Below are 24,831 nucleotides of genomic sequence, written 5' to 3'. Positions count from 1 at the left end.
AGTATACCTATACCTAACCCTAAAATGGACACACAGATTCCTATCAGTCACTCCTATGGCAGGCCTTGACAATCCTGAAGGCAGAGTGCTTGGAATCATGTGAGATGGTGCTCTGGCATGAGCTGAGCCTGTCTGCAGCTTGCGGAATCAAGTCCTAATAGCTGTTCCATGATATCGCATACCATATACTCTTAAGTGCATTATAATCCTCGCGGTTAAATGCTATCTTTGGTATTGCTTTATCAAAACATGTCGAGTAAGGTGTCATACGAATTGGAATACTAACCCCTCGCCAATTCTGGCGACGGGGTTAGCATTCCACCCTTCTAGAGGGACACGACATGTATGTAACTGTGAACCCCGGTTAAAGTTAACTGAAGCCTCAGCTCCACAAAATGGATGCTGCCACCACAGACACGAGTCTGACCCCCTGCAGCTGGGAGTCCTTCCAGTGAGGGGAGCCTGGACAAAGGGTTTCCTGTCAGGGGCGGTGCTAGCACCGTCCCAGACATGGTTTTGTGTATCCTGGGTAGGCAGGGCTTTACAGGAAGGTGACTGCTGAGTGGCACCCCGGTGCTCACTACGCATAGGCCGGTCTGAACCAGTTCCAGGGGCACACCAGCCCCTGGCCTGGGGAAGTCCGGCATGGCTGAGGGGTGTAACCACCCCCCACCTAGTCCCACCCATAGGCAGGACCTAGTCACCGGGTCAGCCCCCTTTTTTAGTATAAAGATGGGAGCGGGCCCCCTGTTAAAATTAGATCATCTTTGGAATCAAGATACCACTTTCTTCGAAAGGACTTCACGATTTCTTCTTCAAGATTCTCCCTTGTGGCTAAGGAGTAGTCACCCTGCATCCGCAGGCACCATCCTAAAGAACACTGCGGCCCGCTGCAAGTCCTTCATCACGAATCCGACGACCCAGCACGACGAGACCCGGCTTCCCTGGCACCTCTGACCTCTACTCACCTCTACAGCAAAGCTGAGAACCGTGAGTGCGACGAGACCTCAAGGGACCGACGATCGCCAAGACTGCACGACATCTTTATTGCAAGCCCACCGAGTCTTCCACTGGTGAGTGCTTTGGGGTCCGAGAAGCCCCAACCCTGCGCAGCTCCAGCACCCAAGATCAGCCTCCCTGCATCTCCACGATCGGCGTGGGGCCCTTCTGCTGTTTGCTGTGCACCGCGTTGTTTGGCTACTAGCCGGCTGGCTTGTGGCCTTCTGAACGACGCCCGACGACAACTCTTCTGCTGGTCTGGTTGCTCCAGGCTGGCCCTTGCTTCCTTCTTCAAGAGAGGCACCCCGGACCCTCCTGGTCCCCTCCAGACGCCATTTTAGGTCCACCGCGTGGGCTTGAATTTGCCAAGGCTTTGTTGCCCAATCCTGGGTCCAGCGACGCCGACAGCTTCTATCTTCGTGGGACAGCTCGATCCTCCATCCTGGTCGCCGACAACGCCTCCTGGTCCGTGAGATCTTCGAGTCAAGCGTCACCCACTCACCTAGTCGAGGTGGCTACCATCCGGTGCCCTCCTGGTGCCCACTGACTACTGGCTAGTAGTCTCGAACTTGGTCCCCTCTGCTTTCAGGTGTCATCTATCTTCAAGATCCAGGCTTGGATCCGACTGAACTTTCTTCACTGGTCACCGGCCAGCATCTTTTCTTCCGGCTCCTGGTCCGTCTACGAGGATTCCCGACGTCTTTTCAGACCTATGCAGCTGCAGCCCCTGGGCTAGGTAACTTCGGCATTTCGGTGCCCCAGCATAGCCTCACTATCCAAGGGTCAGAATCTACTTTCGTTTTCTCCCTACCAGGTCGGGTTCGCCCGAGAACACTAACTTTCTATTTCCTAGCTACCATAGACTTTTGTCCCGCATCTCGCGTGAGAGTGCACACACTGCACCCGAGTCCCCTAGGCCTCCTAGACATAATCTAACGATTCCCTAGTCAAGTCCTAGCGATTCCAAAAGCTATTAATACTGTACTTACCTGCTAGGAATTTCGCATTCCACTTTCAGAGTATATGGTTTTCCGTGCCCCTCGGGCATTTGTATATACTGTGCTAACTTAAGTATTTTTGTAAGAGTTTTGGTTTGTGCTTAGTACCCTGTCCTCATAAAGAGTACAGGGCTGTTGTGATCTTTAAATAAATAACTGTTTATTTTCATAACACTTGTGTGGTGTCCTTTCACTTGGTATTCAAGGGGTATATGTGTGGTAAACGGCTGGCTTAACGCGCCCTCTCGAGTCTTTAGCCTTAGACTGCTCGTATCCACGCTACTAGGATAGCTGGTCTATAAGGTTGACTTACAACCAATCATCAATAAGGGTTGCTGGACTGATACATAGTGTTCACTAGAATAGTGAGCACTGCATATCAGGCCACCTTCTCACAGTCTGTAGATTAGGGAAATGTGCAGTTTAGGTGTATTTTAAAACCTGTGGATATGCTTTCATGTGGAGAGAATTGGGGCACCAGGAGATGAAGTGATTTACACAGTGTAAGAAATTGAAATATTAATTGTGGTGACTGCATTCCCACCTCAAGGAATAATCACAACCCTTGTCGGGTGAACTCTTAAACTCACTAAATTAACCTGAGCCCAACACCCTGGTAGCTATAGTACAGAGCAGACAGTCTTAACTTAGGGCAATGTCTAAAGTATTTATGCACTACCAAAACAGTAATAAGTCAAAATGCAAAAGAATACAAATCCCAACCCAGATTAGAAAACCACCTATTTGAAAAACAAAATGACAAAAATCCAATGAGGGTGTTGGACAGGCCACGTGAAGGGCTTGCTCCCTCCCCGCACGACCAGGCCCGAACCTGGCTCTTCAGGTGTTACACGCAACAACCACCCGTTCCCCGTCTCATATGGGACCCCTGCCCCTGGACATCTCCCCATCATGGGCCGATTCCCCACCGGCCCTCTCGCCCGGCCTGGGCGCCATCTTGGACACAGCACCACGAGGCCGCGTGGCCTCCGATCGACCCTAACCCTGGGCCTGGCCAGGCCCCGACATCCCGGCACCACCATCCACCCAGGAGGTGAGCGGACTACTTGGCAGGTCAATGGGAGAAAGAGGTGTCGATGGCTCTCCCCCGCCAGGTGCCGATCACCCCAGCTCCCCGAGGCGCTGGCTCGACCCCCCTGCTGGGTGTCTGGACTCCCTCATCCTGGACCTCCCGACCTCCGAGTGCGAGGGTCCGGACATCAAAGGGCGCCAGACCTATAACTGGGGCAGCTCCAGAGCAGGAAGGCAGTTGTATCCTGGAGTCGAGAGACGCCGTGAAGAACTCATCCTTGACGGACTACTGGCGCTGCCGTAGCCCTGCCTTGTGAACTATCGACCTGCCTGCTGGCGCTGCCGCAACCTTCTGAAACCTTCATCGTCGTCGGGACCTGCTGGCGTGGCCGCGGACCGTTTGTAACCACCACCTTCATCGGGACCTGCAGTCTCCGCCGCGGACCGTCGCTACCTTCAACCATCCCGGGACCTGCTGGCTCCGCCGAGGCCCGATCATCTAGAACGCCGAGCTCGAGGATTGTGAGCTATTTCATCTACCAGATTGGTAACAAGACTGTCCCGCTACCCTTTTCCCAACCAAGAGACTAGCCTAGAGGGGACCCCTGAGTCCAGACCTCCTTGTACCATTTCACCGTACTTGAAGAATTGCTTATAAAGTAACGTTGAACCTTATCCTTGTGTGGTGTACATCTGTGGGGGGGAAGTTACTTGTCTGTGCGATCGCTGGAGACGGCTCTCCCCGGAGACCTCTCCCCTTGTCCTCGGCCGACCCTCCCGGTCCGTCTAACATTGGTGGCCAGCGGCGCGATCCGAATCGACGCGTAATCGTACAGAGAGTAGCTCACCCCACGACAAAACCACAATGCCAACCAAAGAAAGCGGATCCACCGAGAAATTCCAGATGGAGAAATTGGAAGAATACAACCATCGTGAGTTGAAACAATTCTGCATTGAACTAGGTATCACTACCACCGGTCTGAGTACTAAAGACGATTTCAAGCACGCCATTGAGTCATGGGCAGAAACCGGGGCCGTCAGACCCCCGGACCAAAATGGCGCAGCAGCAGAGAAAAACACCACGGCTCCCGAGGAGCAAAGAACGGGTCTCTCGCAAGATGAGATCCAAGAACGAGAAAGAAACCGACTACACGAGCTAGAAATGGCCCGGCTCAAAATGGATGGCGAACTCAAATTAGCCGAACAAAAACTGAACCTGGAACACCTGCGGCTCCGGGAAAAACGGGAAGAGAAACAGAGACAAAGAGAGCTTGAAGAGAAGAGACTGGCGTATGAACACGAGCGCAAACTAGCTGAAATAGACTTACGCAAGCAGAACAAAGAATTAGGGGTGCCCGAGCAACCGCGCACCCCGGGGGCAACAGAAAAGAAGGTACACATCCCCAAGGATGTCGTTCGAGAATATTTCCGAGATGACGACATACAGCAGTGGTTCAAGGCCTATGAGATCGCTATGACCTCCCACCGGATCGATCGCAGCGACTGGGGAGCCGGTCTATGGGGGAGGTTCGTCAATGAGGGCCGCGATGCCCTGCTGCAGCTTCCCGACCATCTGATGACCTCCTATGACCACATGAAAGCTACCCTCCTCACCCGCTATGGGCTCACACCCGAAATGTACCGCCAGAGGTTCCGAGACTGCACCCGGATCCCGGGTACAACTTGGGTGGAATACGTGAACTATTTCAGCCGAGCCTTCGAGGGTTGGATCAAGGGAAGCAACGTAACGACCTACGAGCAACTATTCAATCTCATGGTATGGGAGCATCTATCAAACAACTGCTTCGTCGAGCTCAGGCAGCACCTCCTCGACACTAAATTGACTGATCCGCGGCAGCTCGCCGCCGAGGCTGACCGGTGGGAAATTACCCGAGTGGGCCGAAATGGGTCACATGAACAGATCCGGAACAACCACGGTCAGCACCGTCCCCGAGGAGGAGGAGGGGGCCAGGGACGAGGAAGAGACAACGCCCCGGCCGCTCCCGCTACCAGCACCCCACCCCCGGCCAACCGGGGCAACACCCCGGCGCGGCCGGGATACAGAGCCAATGTCACATGTCACCGATGCCAGCGAGTCGGCCACTACGCAAACGACCCGAATTGTCCACAGAGCCAGACTCCGAGACCCCGCCAGATGGCTGCCGCCGCCCTGGGGGAAGAACAAATCTCCGAAGAACACGAGGAATGTGAACAAGAACACCAAGAATGGGAACCCGCCGCCATGGTTCTAGCGTGCCTAGGGGGAAAAGACATGGTCCCGCGGGTCCCCCTACCCGCCAACACCCGGAAGTACAGTCAGTGGGTGAACATTAATGGACGCCGGGCCGAAGCCCTACGTGACACCGGGGCCAGTGTAACGGCCGTCCGCTGTCACCTGGTGACCCCAGAACAGATCCTGCCGAACGTTCTCTGCCCTGTCCGGTCAGCCGACAATTCGGAGAGTCTATGTCGGATGGCCTGCGTCCCCTTCGAGTGGGGAGGAGTCTCCGGCATGTTGAAAGTGACGGTCCGGGATGATGCCCCCGTAGACTGCCTCCTGGGAAATGACCTTGAGAGTTCCCCGTGGGCCGCCGTAGAGAGGAGAGAGCACCTGGGGATGTTGGGCATCCCGGACTGGGCGTGCGTAACCACCCGGTCCATGGCTGCCCGTACCACCCCCCGACCCGAAGAACCTGAATGGCCGGCACCTCCTCCCCCGGTCGCCCCAGTAGAAGACACCGACCGTGCCGTCCCCCCAGAGCAAACTCCCGAGGAGCTCGTTCAGCCTCAGGGCCTCCCCGGCCTGGCTCAGTGGCGTCAGGAGGGGGGCCCACCCAGGAACAGTTTCGCCACGAGCAGAAGACCTGTCCCTCCCTCGAGGGACTCCACCAACAAGCCCTCGCCCAGAGTGCAGGGGATACCTCCGGAACCCATTGGGTCTATTGGGACAATGACCTGTTGTACAGCGAACAGAGAATCGCAGAGTTAGGGGCCAGTCGAGTGCTAGTGGTGCCCCTACGCTTTAGAGGCTTCTTGCTAAACCTGGCCCACGATGTCCCCCTGGCTGGCCACCTGGGTCAGGACAAAACCTACAGCCGCCTGGTGACCCACTTTTTCTGGCCCAAGATGAGGAACGACGTACTCCAGCACTGCCGGTCTTGCCCCACGTGCCAGGCCAGCGGGAAGAGCGGCCGCAAGCTTAAAGCACCTCTGCAACCTTTCCCGGTGGTCACCACCCCGTTCGAGAGGGTGGGGATAGACATTGTGGGGCCCCTGGACCCCCGTACAGCACAAGGGCATCGGTTCATCCTGGTACTGGTGGACCACGCCACTCGCTACCCCGAGGCTGTTCCCCTACGAACTGTGACCGCCCCGGTAGTCGGCCGGGCCTTGAAGGGGATCTTCTCCCGAGTGGGCTTCCCCCGAGAAGTCGTCAGCGACCGGGGCACAAACTTTATTTCAAAACACATGAAGTCCCTCTGGCAACAGTGTGGGGTCACCTACAGATTCACGACCCCCTATCACCCTCAAGGAAACGGACTGGTTGAGCGGTTCAACCGCACGCTCAAAGGGATGATTGGGGGGTTGGAAGAGCCCCTCCGTCGCCAGTGGGATGTGCTACTGCCGTGTCTCCTCTTTGCCTACCGAGAAGTCCCCCAGAAATCCCTCGGCTTCAGCCCTTTCGAACTCTTGTATGGACACCCCGTGCGCGGGCCGCTCAGCCTAGTCAAAGAAGGCTGGGAAATGCCCCCTCTAAAGAACCCTCCAGATGTTTTCAAGTACCTCCTAACCCTCCGCAACCAGACCAGACGGTTCCAAGAGATGGCAAAAGCAAACTTGGAGGCCAGTCAGGAAGACATGAAACGGTGGTACGATCAAAATGCCTCCTCCATCGAATTTGAACCCGGCCAACAAGTGTGGGTAATGTCTCCCACCGAACCATGCGCCCTGCAAGACAAATGGACAGGGCCCTTCAAAGTAGTCGAGCGCAAGAGCCCTGTCACCTATCTCATCGATATGGAATCTTCACGGAACCCTCTCCGGGTCCTCCACGCCAATAGACTGAAACCCCACTTTGTGCGCTCAGAACTCAGCCTCCTGATGGCAACAGACAGCGGAGCCGAGGAGGACTCCGAACCCCTTCCTGACCTCCTACGGACTCGAGAGAAGGACGGCTCCGTGGACGGGGTCCGACTCTCGGAGGCCCTCACCCCGGAACAGCGCCAAGGCTGCCGAGACCTCCTGCTGCAGTTCGCCACCCTGTTTTCCCTCACCCCAGGGGTCACCCCCTGGTGCTTACACGACGTGGACACTGGAGAGAGTCCCCCTGTCCGCCACCGGGCCTACCGCGTACCAGATCGGGTACGGGCCTGCATCCAAGAGGAGGTGGGCAAGATGCTCACGCTCGGGGTCATCGAGCCCTCAGACAGCCCCTGGGCCAGCTCAGTGGTACTGGTCCCCAAAGCGGCCGCCCCCGGCACCACGCCTGAGCTCCGGTTCTGCGTCGACTACCGGGGCTTGAATGCGGTCACCAGAACAGACGCACACCCCATTCCCCGAGCAGATGAACTAATCGACCGCCTGGGAGCTGCCCGCTACCTCAGCATCTTCGACCTGACAGCGGGCTACTGGCAGATCGGTCTCACACCCCGGGCCCAAGAACGATCTGCCTTCTCCACCCCTGATGGCCACTACCACTTCAAGGTCATGCCCTTCGGCATGAAGAATGCCCCAGCAACATTTCAGCGGCTAGTAAACCAGGTCCTGGCGGGACTCGAAGAATTCAGCGCCGCCTACCTGGACGATATCGCTGTGTACAGCCGCCACTGGTCCGACCACCTCCACCACCTCCGAGAGGTGCTACAGGCCCTCCAACGAGCTGGCCTCACGATCAAGGCCAGCAAGTGCCAAATTGGCCAGGGGTCCGTGACCTATCTCGGGCACCAGGTGGGAAGCGGTCTGGTGGCCCCTCTGCAACTCAAGATCGCTGCCATCCCGGCTTGGCAGCCCCCCATCACCCAGACCGAGGTCCGCGCCTTCTTGGGACTCACAGGCTACTACCGGCGGTTCGTGAGGGACTATGGCAGTATTGTGGGGCCCCTCACGGAACTCACCTCCAAAAACCAACCAAAGGAGGTCAACTGGACCCCCGACTGTCAAGCGGCCTTCGAGAAGCTGAAGGCCGCCATGTGCTCCGCCCCCGTGCTCCAGGCCCCCGACTACAGTCAGGAATTTATCGTCCAAACGGACGCCTCCGACCATGGCATTGGGGCAGTCCTTTCCCAGCTGAACCCCGAAGGACTTGACCAGCCGGTGGCTTTCATCAGCAGACGGCTCCTGGCCCGAGAACAACGCTGGAGCACCATCGAGAGGGAGGCCTTCGCCGTGGTGTGGGCCCTCAAAAAGCTCCGGCCTTATCTCTTCGGCACCCACTTCCGGGTACAGACCGATCATCGGCCCCTGCAGTGGCTAATGCAGATGCGGGGGGAAAACCCGAAACTCTTGCGTTGGTCCATCTCCCTGCAGGGGATGGACTTCACTGTGGAACATCGACCCGGGCAAGACCACGCCAACGCAGATGGCCTGTCCCGCTTTTTCCGCCTCGACGAAGAGAGTCCCCAAGAGGATGGGTGACTCTCCCCGCCTTCAGCTGGGGGGGACGCATGTTGGACAGGCCACGTGAAGGGCTTGCTCCCTCCCCGCACGACCAGGCCCGAACCTGGCTCTTCAGGTGTTACACGCAACAACCACCCGTTCCCCGTCTCATATGGGACCCCTGCCCCTGGACACCTCCCCATCATGGGCCGATTCCCCACCGGCCCTCTCGCCCGGCCTGGGCGCCATCTTGGACACAGCACCACGAGGCCGCGTGGCCTCCGATCGACCCTAACCCTGGGCCTGGCCAGGCCCCGACATCCCGGCACCACCATCCACCCAGGAGGTGAGCGGACTACTTGGCAGGTCAATGGGAGAAAGAGGTGTCGATGGCTCTCCCCCGCCAGGTGCCGATCACCCCAGCTCCCCGAGGCGCTGGCTCCACCCCCCTGCTGGGTGTCTGGACTCCCTCATCCTGGACCTCCCGACCTCCGAGTGCGAGGGTCCGGACATCAAAGGGCGCCAGACCTATAACTGGGGCAGCTCCAGAGCAGGAAGGCAGTTGTACCCTGGAGTCGGAGACGCCGTGAAGAACTCATCCTTGACGGACTACTGGCGCTGCCGTAGCCCTGCCTTGTGAACTATCGACCTGCCTGCTGGCGCTGCCGCAACCTTCTGAAACCTTCATCGTCATCGGGACCTGCTGGCGTGGCCGCGGACCGTTTGTAACCACCACCTTCATCGGGACCTGCTGGCTCCGCCGCGGACCGTCGCTACCTTCAACCATCCCGGGACCTGCTGGCTCCGCCGCGGCCCGATCATCTAGAACGCCCCTGACCAGCTGAACAGTTGCAGTTAAGGCCTCTTGTAGCTTGTTGTATTCCTGTAACTTAAAATGCATCTTACTAATTGTCAACAGAGAAACAGTCTCTTAGAGACACCGCTCAAAGTGTTGATCCCAGCATCAAACTTTTTAGTTCATGAAATGAGTCTGTGAGATGATACTTTAAATTGTTCCACAAGAAATCGGTGATGAAAAAATTAGATGTTTGACTGCTCTAATTCTGTAAAGGAAAATGAACTTTTAACAACACACTGTTTCAAGTAGTGTAATCTTGAACTAAAAAGTTTGACCCTGGGATCAGCAGTTTGAGCAGCAGATCTAAGGAACTGTTTGTCAGTTGAGAACTAGCAATCTACATTGGTTGTATTAGACCCGAATGAGCGTGTTCTTCAGACACGTGCTAAAAAGGACTCAACATTGGAGTGCAGTGTGAGGATCACATTTCAATCCCTGTAATTTGAACATGAGATCCGCCAACTGATCATTTGAATCCATTTCTTTGTCCTTGGTACAAGAGAAAGCCGGTCCAGTCCTTCAGGACTCCACTTAGATCACTGGCAGTAGTTCCAGGCCTTTTCTGTTCATCCTCCGGTCCAGCAGTGTTCTGAAGTGGGTGCCTGGAGATGCCATATGTATGCCTGACATGAGCTAGCGGGTGGGAATGACTTCTGAGCATGCCCTAATCACTGGGGTAAAGGTTCCTGAGTCCATACCTACCCACTTTAGGCATTCTCAAGATGGTGAAAGTCTTCGTCAACATTCAACTTTGGGTGTGAGGGTTAGGTGTGTGTGTAGGGGAGTATTCTATGGTATTCCTAGTGTCTTCTTGAATGCTATCCCTAAACTCTAGTTCGAGGCAGCTACTGTACCCACAATAAACCCAGAGACGGAAGTCTGGTAGGACAAAAGCAGGGTTTTCCAGCAACTGAACAGTTGGATACCAAAGAATCGTCTAGATATCCTGTTTCCTTCCTTTCTATCCTGTTTCCTTCCTTTCAAGTGTTCCCCGAGTGTTATATGTAAACCCCAGCAGCCTATCAAGCCAAATTTGGCACTGTTATATCAAAAAGGATGCTCACAACCCTCATCCTGTGCTCTTCAGAAGAGTTCTCTCTGCCCAGTCAGGTTGACCTGCCAATCAGTGACCTACTGTGTAGATCATATGAGGAATTTCACACCTATTCAAATGCTTATAACTGACTGACAAAAGTTGGAGAGAAAATGTAAATTAGCCTCCAGGAAAAGGGAACATTCCTAAAGGTTAATTTTCCTTAATATTTAATAAAAATCTGACTTCAGCATTGAATTGGATTTTTAATAACTATTAAAAAGAGTTGCTTAATTATTTGTCTAGCTCGGCCAATTTCCTAGATCCAGTGTTCTGATTTTAATCTATACTCTATTTTTCGATATTGGACAGCTAGGCCTGCCACAGTGAAAAATTGGTTTTGGGTGATAGTCACTGTAAGGACTTGTTAGTATTAAACTTCTACATGTCCAACTTTCAGATACTATGCACTCTGCCTTGTTGTAACAAGGCCTATATGGAGTTGACGTATTTATATTAAAAAGTGAGGTTTTGACCTGTCAGAAGGATTTATTTTGACAGGTAAAATATCAGTTTTTAAGCTACTACCGTCGGGCTAAAAAGGTAGGACTCAAGCCATGTTTCCACTGCCACTGTAGAGGTCCACTGTTGTCATATAACTTCCAGGCCCTGTGTACACTTTGCACCATATATATTAATGACTTAAAAGCAAGTTACATATGCCAATTCAGCCATATTCAAAGGGAGGACACCAACACCTTACTACTGGTTGGCAGGGTTAAAGTGCACAGAGCTATAAAGTCAGCAAAAACAAAGGGCCCAGTAAAAGGTGAAAAATCAAAGATGACCATGCATTGAAGGTGGATTGTCTACATCCAGGTCACCGAATCTGGTCATTGGTCTAAACTTGGATTGGTTCTGAAGTCTGCAATTTGGCCACTGGAATATTTTGCTTAGTGGGTAAAGGCAGATGCACTATAGGCCAGTGTGTAACTTTCTCAGTAGGTATGTGATGAAGGCGAACACTTCTTAACCGCTTTAGGCATCAATACAGTTATTAAAACCCTGAAGGTCACAGGTTCCAGTACCTGTAAGATCGCTTTGTGAGTTATTCGCCGCCTGCAGAAGTCTCCTTGTAGCCTACGGCTAATGTTTGTCAGTCTCAGTATGATAGGTTAGCATGTTAATTTGCCACCTACGCTCATCTGTGAAGAACCTATATGACCCATATTTAAATTGCAGTAAAAGAGCTGGTTCATACACATGCTGTACAAATTTGTCTGTAACCTAAAGGTCTTAGATACCTGTCCTAATAAGATGGTGTAGTAGATTAATACTCCTGCTGCAAATCTGTATGTAAATTAAAGATGAAATGTTCTAATCTGTGTACGTTAATTGACCACCTCAGGGGCAGCAGATGAGAATACATGCCATTTAACTACCACAATATCACTAGGTTGAACCCTAGTGGTACCCTCAAACTTCAACTGCCTCTTATTCGCTGATATAGGGTTAGTGAAAGATTTTTTTTTTAAAAGGGTTTTCAGTACCCTATTTATTTATATATAGTTCCGCAATTTTCATCATGAATCCTGAGACCAGGGGGTAGTAAGAGCATTGCAAACACAAAAAGATGATGGACGGAGCTCTGAAACTTTACAGACACTCACCCCCATTCAAAGATCTGGGTTGAATCCATCATCATTCTTTAGCTCACTTTGCCACCTAAGTTCAGACCCAGCTATATGCAAATCAGTCTTGACCCTGTTCCTCATGGGAACAGTCCAGCCCGAACTGCCAAGCCAGGGCTTCCCTGAACCGGAAACGAGCATCCTGGGATCGGTTTCTGGTGTAACACCCTTCATCAGCCAGGCTATCTCGAAACCAGTGGCAAAGTGAGCAAGGGACCCACGTCTTGGCATATCCTGCCAACTTAGGGCGAACAAAGCTAACACAAGGAGATGATGGACTAAGCACTGAAACTTTTCAGACACTCGCCCCAGTCACAGATCTGGGTTGAATCCATCCACATTCTTTATCTCACTTTGCTACCTCATTTCAGACTCATGTATATGCAAATCAGTCTTGACCCTGTTCCTCATGGGAACAGTCCAGCCCAAACTTCCAAGCCAGGTCTTCCCTGAACCGGAAACAAGCATCCTAGGACCGGTTTCTGGGTAACACTGCTCGCCAGAGTGGCAGTCTGTGCCTACTTACCCATAATTGGCTCACTTTCTAATTTTGATGAGGTTGATTTGCAATATTCTTTGCGTTGAATAGGAACTGTTATTTACCGGGCTACGAAGCAGCAAGCCTGTGTCAGTATATGCTATATAAATACTAATAAGAAAAAAAGGGGGTGGGAAACCCAATATACCCTTGCGGTCTCGGGCAGATTAAGTAACTGGAATAGAGTGCCAGCAAGGGATTTTACTTGAAGGTGTTTATCACAGATGACAGACTGTTAAGTTAATACCTGTGAATGTCTGTTCCAACCCAATTGGTATCTGAAAAGTTGATCTTGAATCTAACTGTATAGACTGTGAGAAGTTGGCCTGGTATATGATGTTCACTATTCTAGTGAACACCTTGCACCAGTCCAACAACCCTTATGGTGATGGTTGTAAAGTCAACCTTATAGACCAGCTATCCTAGAGGTAGCGTGGACAGAACAGTCTTAGGCTAAAAGACTCTTGAGGGTGTGTAAAGCCAGCTATTTTACCATATGTAACCCCTTGAATACCAAATGAAAGGACACCACACGGGATATATATAAAATATATATGTATTTATTCACTAACACACTCCTCTGAACTCTTTATGAGGTCAGAGGCAAAAGCACATAACAAGTTACTCTCAGAAATACTTTAAATAGGACAATTTACAGTTAGGCCCTAGGGGCGTGTAAAACCATATACTAAGTAAGTGGTATACGAACCACGACTTGGGGAAACGAAGAGGCCTAGGGCCTAGGAATCGCTGGGGCTACACTATCTGACCCTTAGGGTAGGAGTAGGGGGCCCACAGGCGGCGCGTGCAGTGTCAGTACACTCACGCGAGAGTCAACAGAAAGTCAACGGGTATTTAAAAGGTAAGTAAATGGAGATTTAGGACACTTGCGGTCTAATTAGGACGATACAACCGACAAAACTAGACACTAGGATAGTCAATCCCTACAGGAGCACCAAAGTACTCGCGTTACCTCACCCACTGGCTGCGGGTGCATAGGTGTCAAAGTGTGTCGGGTTTTCTCGTTGATTCCTATGGAGCCTTGGAAGAAGATGCTGCAGGCGACCAGGAGGAAGATGTCCGGGTGGATCCAAGGGTGGATCTGAGTTAAAGAAGACCTGAAAGCAGAGGGGACAGAGTCTAGGTCACTAGCCAGTGACCGGGTGGAACCAGGAAGGAACCAGACGTTGTCGAGGAGCAATCAGGTGCTGTCGTGAAGCTTGTCTTGGCCGCCACGCGGACCAGGAGGCGTCGAGGACAACCAGGTGCTGGAGAGGAGCTGTCCCACGAAGGTTCACGCAGATGGAGGGATCGACTTCAAGATCGGAGCCAACAAGCCTGAGCAAAGGCAACCCAAGCAGGATACACAAAAGGCTTCTGGTGCAGACCAGGAGGGTCTGAGGTACTGCACCTTTTCAGGGAAGCAAGGGCCAGTCTGGAGCAACCAGACCAGCGATGGATTTTTAAAAGGATCGTCGCCACAGGGCTACTAGCCAACTGGCCAGCAACCGGACAACGCGTCGAGCAGAACACAAGCAGAAGGGCCCCACGCAGATCTCGTAGAGTGTGGAGGGCTGGTCTTCGGTGCAGGTGGAACGCAGTGTCGGGGTGTCTCAGTCCCCAGTGCACAGCTTCGAGGATACCTCAGGAGCTGCGCTGTTAACAAGTTGCAGACTTTCCAAGATGTCCGGTTCCACGTGTCCCAACGCCTTCCACGGTGCTCAGCTGTGCTGGAGTTGTGCAGTGGGGTCAGAGAGGTCTGGGAGTCTGGATCTTGTCGGGCTTTGTGCTCCGGTTCCGGTGGGGACAAAGCAAGCCGTTGAGTTGCTGGATGGTGCATGGTTGCCCAGGGTGGTCACTCCTTGGCCACAAGGGAGATTCTTCAGTCTTCAGCTCAGGTGAATGTCGAAGGGTCCAGAGTTTCGTCTCAAGTCGATTCCAGGATTAATCTAAAGTCTCCTGGGTCAGCTCCTACCTTTATACAACTAAAGGGGGCTGGTTTACTCACTAGGTCCCTCCTGTGGTTGGGACCAGGAAGGGAGGTGGTTACACCCCCTTTCCTTTGTCCAGTTTCGCACCAGAGCTGGGGCTGGAGTGCCCCAGCAACCGGTTTGAACTGGGGTATGCATGGAGCACCTAGTGTGCTCCAGGCAGTGTCTGTTTCTATTCAGCCCTCCCTGTCCCAATACACATCCTCCTGTCTGGGGTGGGGCTCGCACCTCCCCAAGCAGGAAACCTATTGTCCAAACCTCCGTGACTGGAAGGACTCCCAGCAGGAGGAGGTCAGACTTGTGTCTGTGGCAGCAGCATCCATTTTGTGATGCTGAGGCTCTGGTTAACTTTAACCGGGAATAGTAGGAACAACATGTCTTCTCCCTCTAGAAGGGTGGAATGCTACCCCCGTCGCCAGAATTGGCCAGGGTGTAGTATTCCAAAGTGTATGACATCTTACATGACATGTTTGGATAAAGCCAAACCAAAGTTAGCATTCAATTGCGAGGATTATAATGCACTTAAAAGTATATGGTATGGCAATATCATAGAACAGCTATAAGGACATGGTTCCGAAAGCTGCAGACAGGCTCAGCTCACGCTAGAGAACCATCTCACACATAACCAAGCACTCTGCCTCCAGGATTGTTAAGGCCTGCCATAGGAGTGACTTATAGGTTACTATGTGTCTATATGTATGTAGGTATTGTAATACTACAACTAAGCAAGGGGTGGTTACACGACCTTGCTCCAGCTGAGTGATCAGCCAGTTGTGTTTATTTGAGTGGCCAGCCAGGGGTGGCATAATACATGCTGCAGCCCCTGGTAGGCCTTGGTTACACCTATGCCCTGAGTACCTATGGTACACTTCTACAGGGGCTGACAAGGTGAACCAATTCCCAATTGTGGATGTACCTAGAGTACATGGTGTGAATTTAGAGAGAGTGCATCTGTGCTGTGTGTCTGATTAGCAGGCCCACAGCCATATCTAAGTCGAAAACCAGTAAAGCAAAGCAAAGCAAAAAGTGGAGGTGACCATAGGAAGCAGACCCTACTCTCCTACATAGACTATGGAGACATTAAAGGAAGCAACACAGGAAAAAATTTATATCAAAAAGTATTTCTTTTATATATGCTTTGAGCAAAAATTCACAGGGTACATGTTAACAATGAAAATTAATCATAACACTTAAAAATGAACAAGAAAATGAAAACTTATTCCTATAATTCATTTGAGTAAGAAGTCCAAACCAGTGCAAATAAAAACCAAAGGACTTATTTTTCTGAAATAAAGATCACTTGTGTAGTGAAGAGCAGGTGAAGTAATGGACTTAGTCGTCGACGTTTCGGTCTTATATGGTACACCTCTTTTAGACCATCCTCAGGACAAATACATTTCGTTTGTATGGGGGGGGGGTGAATGTTTTGATTTGTTATATATTCCGTCCATCATTTGTGTTTCTTTTGCTTGTATATTAATGGACAATAAAAGAACGATGATGGATTCAACCCAGATCTGTGACTGGGGTTGAGTGTCTGAAAAGTTTCAGCACTCCATCCATCATCTCCTTGTGTTTGCTAGGAAGCCCATCATAGCCTAGCCGATATCTATCTCAAAGAAGCCCACAAGTAGCCTTGACTGCTCCATTGTCCCAAACTCCCCGGAAGGAGGGTCATGTGTCCCCCCCCAAGCCCATTCTTAGTGTGGAACTCCAAGTCTCAGCAGTCAAAGAGCTTGTGGCTAAAAAGGTCCATATTTTTGTCTGAACTTGTTACACGTCATGTGGTCACTAAGAGGCTATATGCAGTTCATTAAATGGAAATATAGAAGTGCTGGTATTCATTACCAACAGTATTTGCTCTGGGGAAGTGGCGGTACAGTCCCATTAAATGTATTGTGCTTATACTCAGAAGTGGAGGTACTCTCCCTTTCATATTAAAGAAGTGCCGGTACTCCGTACCAGCCCATTTAAAGCACTGAGGTTATAAATGTCATATGCAGCTCGTGATAGAAGTGAATCGTTCATATGTTTCCCTTCCACTCAGACATGGCCGCCGTGTTTTCTCTGTTCCGGGGGGTGTGGCGGGGGTGTGTGACGCTGGCTCCACCTCCTTGTCACTCCCTCCACCTGGTAGTCTGGCACGTCCTTCCCCCGAACAGCAGAGCAATGAACTTCTCCCGGCTGCTACGAAGGGGGCTCGCGGGGGCGGCCGTGGCCCCGCGCCGGCCCGGCAGCGCCTTGGCACAACTTCGGCAGGTGCTGGGGAGCGAACTGGAGGCCATCCGTGGCGCGGGCACGTGGAAGGGCGAGCGGGTCATCACTTCCAAGCAGGGGGCAAGGATCCGCGTGGACGGGCGGCAGGGAGGTGAGCGAGTGCTTGGTGGTACCCGCATCCTATACTGCTCTTTCGTTTACCAACCTAATGCATGCTGGGATTTGTAGTGTTCACTCCGTGTGCACCGAAGTACAAGATCACACTAGCACTGGGAGCGTGATGGCTTTCCTTTAGTGCCTTGGGTAGAAGTGGTAATCGGAGTGGTGCTTTGGGGGTGTGTACGTGATTGCATGAGGGAGCTCATTTATGTTTGAAATAGTGAGTGGGTCAGTCTCAGCGAGAGAGTGCTTATGTGAGAGTGTCCTGCTACGTGACTGGACCGCTGGGCGAGGTAGTCTGCTTGTGAGTATGCGGGGATTTAATTTTTACCTCGGTTAGGAGAGTTGGATGATTTATCGGTTCTAGTTTTCAAGATCCCATGCTTGTGCATTCTGGTACTTGTGAACCGGATTGGATCAGCTGCTAAAGGTTGATGTGGACAGCCAGATCTCTGGAGCGAGGTGGATTGCGCGTGTAATCGTCACCGTGAGAGGAGCGATGACGTTGATGGTGGTGGGAGGGCTGGAGTTAGACTGGATGTTTTTATTTTGTTTCTGGCTGTGTGAGTCGGCACCAGGGGTTATCAATACTGTCAGTAGCAGCGGCTACTTTGCTGGCCGAGGGGGCTGCGGGTACACAGACATCTCACGTTTCCCAGGTCCACGAGTGGTTTGCTAATCCAGTACACGTTTTTTATTTGCCTTCTGCTATTTATCCTGTTTACCTCATAAAACCGTGAATTCAAGTTCTAAATTGCACAGTAAAAACATTGGCCTAGAGAACACACTCGTGCGTGGATATGGGTAATCTTGAGAACTTTGTGGTGTTGGCTGCCACTGTGGAGAGCAGGAGGGGCTTGGGACGGCTGGTTCTCAGAGCTCAGCCGGAGGAGACGAGGCGACCAGGGGTACTGTTGGAGGGTGAGCCGTCTTCAGGTGTCCATAGCTCTGGTGGCACATGCTGCTGTGGTGCCGGAAGGGCTGGGGAGGCTGCAGGTTCCCAAAGCTGTAGTGTAGCTGATGTGCGCTGTCCTTCAGAGGACCCTCTACATGTTGTCAAGGGCGTCTTACTCTTCACTCACTGAGTCCCACTGTTTTCCCCCTCACAGAAATCCTGAACTTCTGCGCCAACAACTACCTGGGCCTCAGCAGCCACCCTGCGGTGGTGGAGAGCAGCCGGCGCGCGCTTGAGGGCTGGGGTGCCGGCCTCAGTTCTGTGCGATTCATCTGCGGTACCCAGGTAGGGGGGCTCCACGCCCACTCCCCTCAGTCTGTCTCCCATGCCACCTCTTCCCATTCCTTCTCTGCTTTGTGCTTTCACACCCTCATTCGTGCTTCTCTCATTCCTTTCCCCTGTGCTTCTCTCATTAATTTCCCCTTTTCTTCATTGGGCCAAAGGGGGTACAGCACAGACCACCAACACGCTCTATATGTGTGAAAAAGGCCGCTTTATTGAACACAGGTGCACCTCACAATAAACATTTCCCACCCTCGGCCTTTGCCGTACAAAACGAAACCACACTAAATAATTTACTTCCTACTTTTCCACCCACCCCTAAAGTTTCCCCTTAACTTGCACCATTTTATAACACCCCCCCCCCCCCCCCCCACTTCGGCCATTCCATGCTGTCACATTAACCGTGTAACCACTTAAAAATTCCTAAGATAACTATCTAACTAAACATTTCCTATGCTACCTTCCCATTCCCTGCAGCCAGGGAGAGGAAAGCCTAATCCACATTCTGTGCATTTGCCATCACCTCCGGGCGCAAAGAATATTTTGGCTGAGACCAATTTGGCTTTCTCTCTGCATCAGGACTTGCCAAGAAGCACTTGAGGCATGTTTGAGGGGTGACTCGCCACAATTGGCGACTCGCTTTGTAAAATTCATCATAGAAATTAATTCCTCGACTCTATCATCCGAGCAAGCCTGAATTTTAACCCTCCTAAGTAACATTTCCTTGGCTTTTCAGCTTTACCTTCCTTTTATCCAATCCATTAACTTTACTGATCTTTTTTAACAGACTGGATAACCTATTTTTTTTACTTAAAATGTCATTTTCTGTATGTGCACATTGCAATGATTTTAAATAATTGTGCAATAAAATTTTTTACTTACTTACTTACTTCCCATTTCCTATCCACCCCCGGAATAACTTTCCAAACATAAACTTAACCTGTAAACAATCTAAACCAGTAGTTAGCAAGAAAAAACGCCGGCACCTGCTTCAAGCGACACCCACTGTACAACAACCCCTAGCGCACCTGTATCCAAGAAAACCGCCTCAATCAAAGAAATTATTCTTGTGGGAACCCTCCCCCCCCCCCCCCCCGCTGAAAATTGGGAGGGAGGGAGGGTGGGAGATCCTAAAATGGCCGGGTTTGAAGCAGCCCGTCCAAAGAACCCAGTTGGGCTCTGGGCTGCTCCATTGCCCAAATTCCCCAGGGGCAAGCTTCCCGCTGGTGGGCTGCCCCCCAAGCCCTATTCTCCTTTCACATGCTTATATCCAGCGCTCTCGCCTGTCCCACCTCAGTCTTCTTTCTTACTCTTCTCCCTTCCATCTTACTCCCATCACATGTCTGGCACACTTCTCTACCACACACGCCCGTGTCCCTCACTTCTCTTACGTAATTTCTTCCCACCCTTTTATATCCTTTCCTCTTATCCTTCACTCGTCTGTCTTTCACCATTTTTGAATCCATTTTGCATCACTTCTTTCATCGCCTCTCACAATCCTTCCTCCATCGTACCTCTCGCTCCCTCGTCCTCCTCGCCCCCTTCTCTTCCAATCACACTGCTCTCGCTCATCCTTCTGTGTTCACGCCTGTCTGCAGTATAAAGAACTGGAAGTAGTTCTTAGGTTTGGAGTACGAGCTCCTTCTACCCGAGCTCCTGTTACTCCACTGACTTTTTAAAGTAAGCATGTCCCTAGTACACAAGACCCGTCTTGTGACACCCAGGACACTGATTTGCACAGACATTGGCTCGCAGAGGGACCTTTTCCGCACACACTAGTTGTCTCCTTTAATTTTGTGACTTTTCTTTCTTTAACAGGAAGGGGCGCTATCCTAAAAAGTGACTTGAAAGCCTGGTAAACTACATTTCACTATAAAATCCTAATTTAATTTCATTAGACACTTCTAAATGGAACTATCTCCAGCCCCTGAACTGGCACAGGGGTTCAGTGGTTAATTTTAGGAGCCTGGCGCCTCTCCTCCTGCATAGGCTCTCCCCTCTTGCTAGAGGGCCTAGGCCGCAATGATCATTTATGATTCAAAAGTTTTGAATGTGGCGCTCACAGGTTAGGGCGCATCCTCGAAGGGTCACTAATATAGTGCTTGTTTGCACTCTGGCCTCGAGGTGCTGTTGCAGCAAATGTCTCTATCCCTCGGTGATAGGATCTACCCCCACATTTGACCCTTCTATTCCTAGACTTGTCCTTCACCCCAGCCCTCAGGGTAGGAGGCAGGTCTGGGGCTCCAAGACACTGGAGAGATTTGAAAAGCCACCTTCGAGGGGGACCACACAAGCAGGCACAACCCTTGAAGGATGGGTCACAGTGTTGGTTTATATACCTCTGGCTAGGAAAGGCCCCAGTGGCCACAGGGCCCTCGCAAGGTTAGAGGGATGGCATGCATATCCGAAGTAGAACAGAATGTATTCGATCAGTCACTGCCCTTAATCGGCAGTGGTTGCAGTATTTAAAAAATATTCAGAACAGAAGGGTCTAGCCTCACCTCCAAAATTTACGGAGATGAGAGAAAAAAGCAATATATATTTGAACAGAAGAAGGTGATAGACCAGGGTAGATTGACCTTGCCAAATGAAAATATAAGTAGTTACCACTTTCTCTCCCCATCCTACGTGCCCTATGAACATATATTCCACTCCTTACCAAACATAAGCCTCTTCCCGCCCTGCCTCTCTTTCATAGGGCCCACTTCCAACTTCCCTTATCTCCAAAGCTCTCAAGTTTCCCTGGTCCGTGACCCAGTAGCTAATCTTGTCTAAGACTGTGCATTGCATTATGGGACTATTATTACTGATCATAAAACGAAATGAACAGAACTACACATCCCTCCTCTCCCCCTCCCACCTCCACCCAAAAAAAACCTGAACTGAATGATCTACTCGCACATGGACCTGGGAAAATGGAGTCCTGTAATGACCCTTGGTTACCTCACCTGTCCTAAATTTACACATCCCCTCTTTTTTGCAGGATATCCACAAGTCCCTGGAAGAGAAGATCTCCCGCTTCCATGCCCGTGAAGACGCCATCTTGTACATCAGCTGCTTCGACGCCAACGCTGGCATCTTCGAGGTAGGCTACCCGGACAATTTCAGTTACAATAAGGATCACCAAATGAACTGTTCATACATATGTGAGTTTGGGGGTGAGAAGGATGCAGGAGATGCAGAGGTTAGCAGAGAAACTTTATCCTGACCAGTGTGAGTTGCAAGCTATGGCTATTGGGGTCATGTGTCGGGGGTCTTCCCATTCGGCTTGGATGATTAACTTCAGACAAAAGGCTGGGTGCAAACTCCAAAACGCGATGGGTTCTTCCACATAGATACAATTCCTGAATGAGACTCTGCCAACCTCTTGTGCCTGAAGCTGAATACAGAAATATACGTCCTATCAGGGAATCCTCTTTAGACATGAAATGAGGGTCTTTCCCCACCCTTACTGAGAACCAAATGGTATCTTCCTGAGAATTTTTGACAGATGAGTTGTTGGGTAAGAGGATGTCATTCATGTTGAGCATCCGTGATGAAAAGAAATGTAAAAGTTGCCCTGTAGGGTTTCTTGCTGAAGAAATATTTAAACAGGAGTTGGATCTCCTCCTGTCTGTTGGACACTTGAAGGGTCACCTCTCCTTGCATCCATCAATGAGAGAGGTCCTCTTTTTTTTTTTTCTGGAAGTTGTTGATAAGCATGGGCAAAGCCAATAGATTTAATTTTAACTCACGCCCTCACTCCACGACACCAAAATAGCAGGCCTGTCTTAGAACTGGAAGAGTCTGTTACCTCCCACTGTGAAGCGACCCGATCCTAGCAATCAATCAATCCGTTTTTTGCCCACGACACAGTAAAGAGATGGCCGCAGTAACCGTATGGGTGGATTGCTAAAAATAGCAGACCAGGGATCCTTTAGCAATCACATCCTCCTGGATCTACACACATCCTTTCCCCTCGAAGAGACATCCTCTGAAATGGATCCCCCATGTTGTTCAAGTCCTTCCTGTCTGATATCAGCCAAGGGGTGCACTGTGTGACCTATCATCCTGGCTAGTCACCTGCAAGCTCCCTCGGTGGTCCACACTTTAACCCTTGCTTTTCAGCTTTTATATTCCACTGCACATGGAGCTTCTCTGCTCCCACCGTACCCGGTGTCTTGAGAGAGAGACCTGTTAGCCTTATTCAAAGACCTTCAGGCCATTCATCTGAGAAGAGGGCCGAATGCTTAAAACTAAACCTGTCAAAAGCGACTTTCATTGCAGGAAAGGCGGGAAGCGTGGGCATCACGTGGGATGGAGACCACAGCCTTGACTCATGTTCATCTGGAACCCAATCCATGGCAACAGAGCAGCATCCCACGGTCCTTGCTACCTCTCAACTGAATAAGGCCCTTTAGTTTAGACTAGCTGCATATCAGCTCGAGGCTACAGAAAGCCGCATGCTCTACGGTGGCTCATTTTACGAGTGTAAAAGCGCAAACCAATAGTAACCCTACCACCAGGCTACCCCATGCCCACCAGACTCTGTTATGACGCTGCGCCTTTCCAACCAGTGCCAGGAAGGATCTGTGCGCAAATAACTTTAAAGACAAAATTAACCCCATCGCACCCGTCCACTTGGCCCGAACCAGCTGCAGGAACGGGGATGCAAGTGGTTTACAGTAACAGCGCCTCTGGACACCTTCCTCTTGGGAAAACACGTTTCCTCTAACACTGGGGTGTTAAATATTGTAACCACACAAAGCATACTCGACGCTCGACCCGTGACCTGCCTCATTGTTAGGGAGACCTGAAAATGAGCAGCAAAAACACGTTAGACACAAACGTAGGACTAAAGTCTTCCATGTTACTTTTATGTCTGGTCTGCCCCTGTTTCGGCACACCCATATAAATATGAGTGTGTGCAAATATATTTTCCAACACTTATTTTCAAGGCTTAATTATTTAAAAGCCGTGCTAGGACCTCCAACCTGAGACCCCCATACTCTCTTTTCTCTGCTGCGAGCAGGCAGCTGACCACCTTCCATCCCATGCTTCTTGATAGAAACAGATAATACATCAAATCACATTAGAGGCGTCTCTTGAAGGGAGTGTAAAAGTTGAATTACTGCTTTACACGAGGACTTTATCGTTGTCCTAAAAACCTGGACATTTCTTGAAGATTATGAAAAACGTCAGGACACCGGGACAGTCCTCTAAATCCGGGACGTCTGGTAACCCGTGTAATGTTCTCTTGTATCAGTTATGTTCCTATTGTGAAGCGCCCTGTCACCTTCGGATAAGACCGCGCTATATAAAAACGCATAAATAAATTAATTGTGAAAATGATGTCCCCGCCGTGTACACACCCAGGGAAACGCGAATCCTCCGCGTCTGGCTTCGTGCTGCCTGCAGGACCCTATATTTCATCACTCTGGACTCCCCCAAAGGGCTGACCATGAACATGCTTCGTTCGCCGTGTCCGGGCCAACGGGGAGTCACTGTAACCACAACTTCCTCACTGTCTGATTGTAAATGCTGTGGTCGCTATGCCTTGGTAAGAGGGTTTACTGTAACCAAGACTTCCACCCCTGGTTGCGGAATGCCATCCTCTGGTACCTCTGCCGGAAGCGCCAAGAAGCAATTGTGAATCCTGCACGAATGACTGCATACAGCGAGTGAAAAGCATTTGTGTTTTGAGCACGAGGGTGAAGGATAGCTGGAGAGTGGAAAGCAGCGAAGACATTTTTGTTGTTGTTGCAGTTTTGTATAGCGCGAACTCGACCCGAAGGTATTGGTGTACTTTACAAGAGTGGACAGTGCTTAATTTGTAAAGCAATAAGTGCCGGGGCTCTCGTCAGGAGGCCACCGCAATTTGCACCACACATTGCCACTGTACTTCTAAAACTACTAACCATGCCACTGCTGCAAGTGTTGATTCAGAAAAGGGGGTGGTGATGAAAGTGATGCAAGTGTGACAATTCAGACTCGGCTCCAACGTTTTAAGAATGGCTGGGGTTTCAGGCATTAGTTGTTTTTCATGTATATTGAATTGACAGACAAGAATTTTTCTGCTCATTTTTAAAATACTCAAACAGCGTCACCACCTGGCAGCTGTCATAAGTGCAGGTTCCGGCAATAAAGTGCCATCAAATAAGTAACGGTGCCCAGCACCTGAAACCACCGGCTCAAATTAAGCACTGCAAGAGCACCAATTTACGTTACAGAAGGACACATTCATTTTCGGTAGGCACAGGGAGATTAAGTGAATTGCTGAGGATTATAGGATGAAGAATAGTGGGGGGAATGAGGGGTGCTTTGTGACAGTCACCCATGCAGAGTATCTTCTGTCGAAACGTGCATACTCTCCTACTAATTACTAGGTGCTTAGTGCCCCGTCTGCTTTCCATAAACCCTCCACTAACTGGGTGCCAAGACATCTTTCCAATGCTTCTTGTGCTGCTTGTAGCACTTGCATATGCGCCCTCACGCACACTCTG

The 24,831-nt window shown here is 50.9% G+C and overlaps 1 protein-coding gene across 1 annotated transcript in view; it reads left to right on the top strand.

The window, feature by feature from the left end:
• Nucleotides 1–16,793: 16,793 nt before the first annotated feature.
• GCAT (glycine C-acetyltransferase) overlaps nt 16,794–24,831 on the top strand; it is a 96,596-nt gene continuing 88,558 nt past the window's right edge. The window contains exons 1-3 of the mRNA XM_086962941.1: nt 16,794–17,104; nt 18,222–18,352; nt 21,333–21,434. Coding sequence (XP_086819067.1) covers nt 16,906–17,104; nt 18,222–18,352; nt 21,333–21,434 — 432 coding nt within the window. The 5' untranslated portion in view covers nt 16,794–16,905. The remainder of the gene's footprint in view (nt 17,105–18,221; nt 18,353–21,332; nt 21,435–24,831) is intronic.

Source organism: Lissotriton vulgaris, chromosome 1_1 (genome assembly GCF_964263255.1).
Source record: "Lissotriton vulgaris chromosome 1_1, aLisVul1.2, whole genome shotgun sequence".
NCBI classification, from domain to species: Eukaryota; Metazoa; Chordata; class Amphibia; order Caudata; family Salamandridae; genus Lissotriton; species Lissotriton vulgaris.
This window is presented reverse-complemented; position numbering and strand designations above follow the sequence as displayed.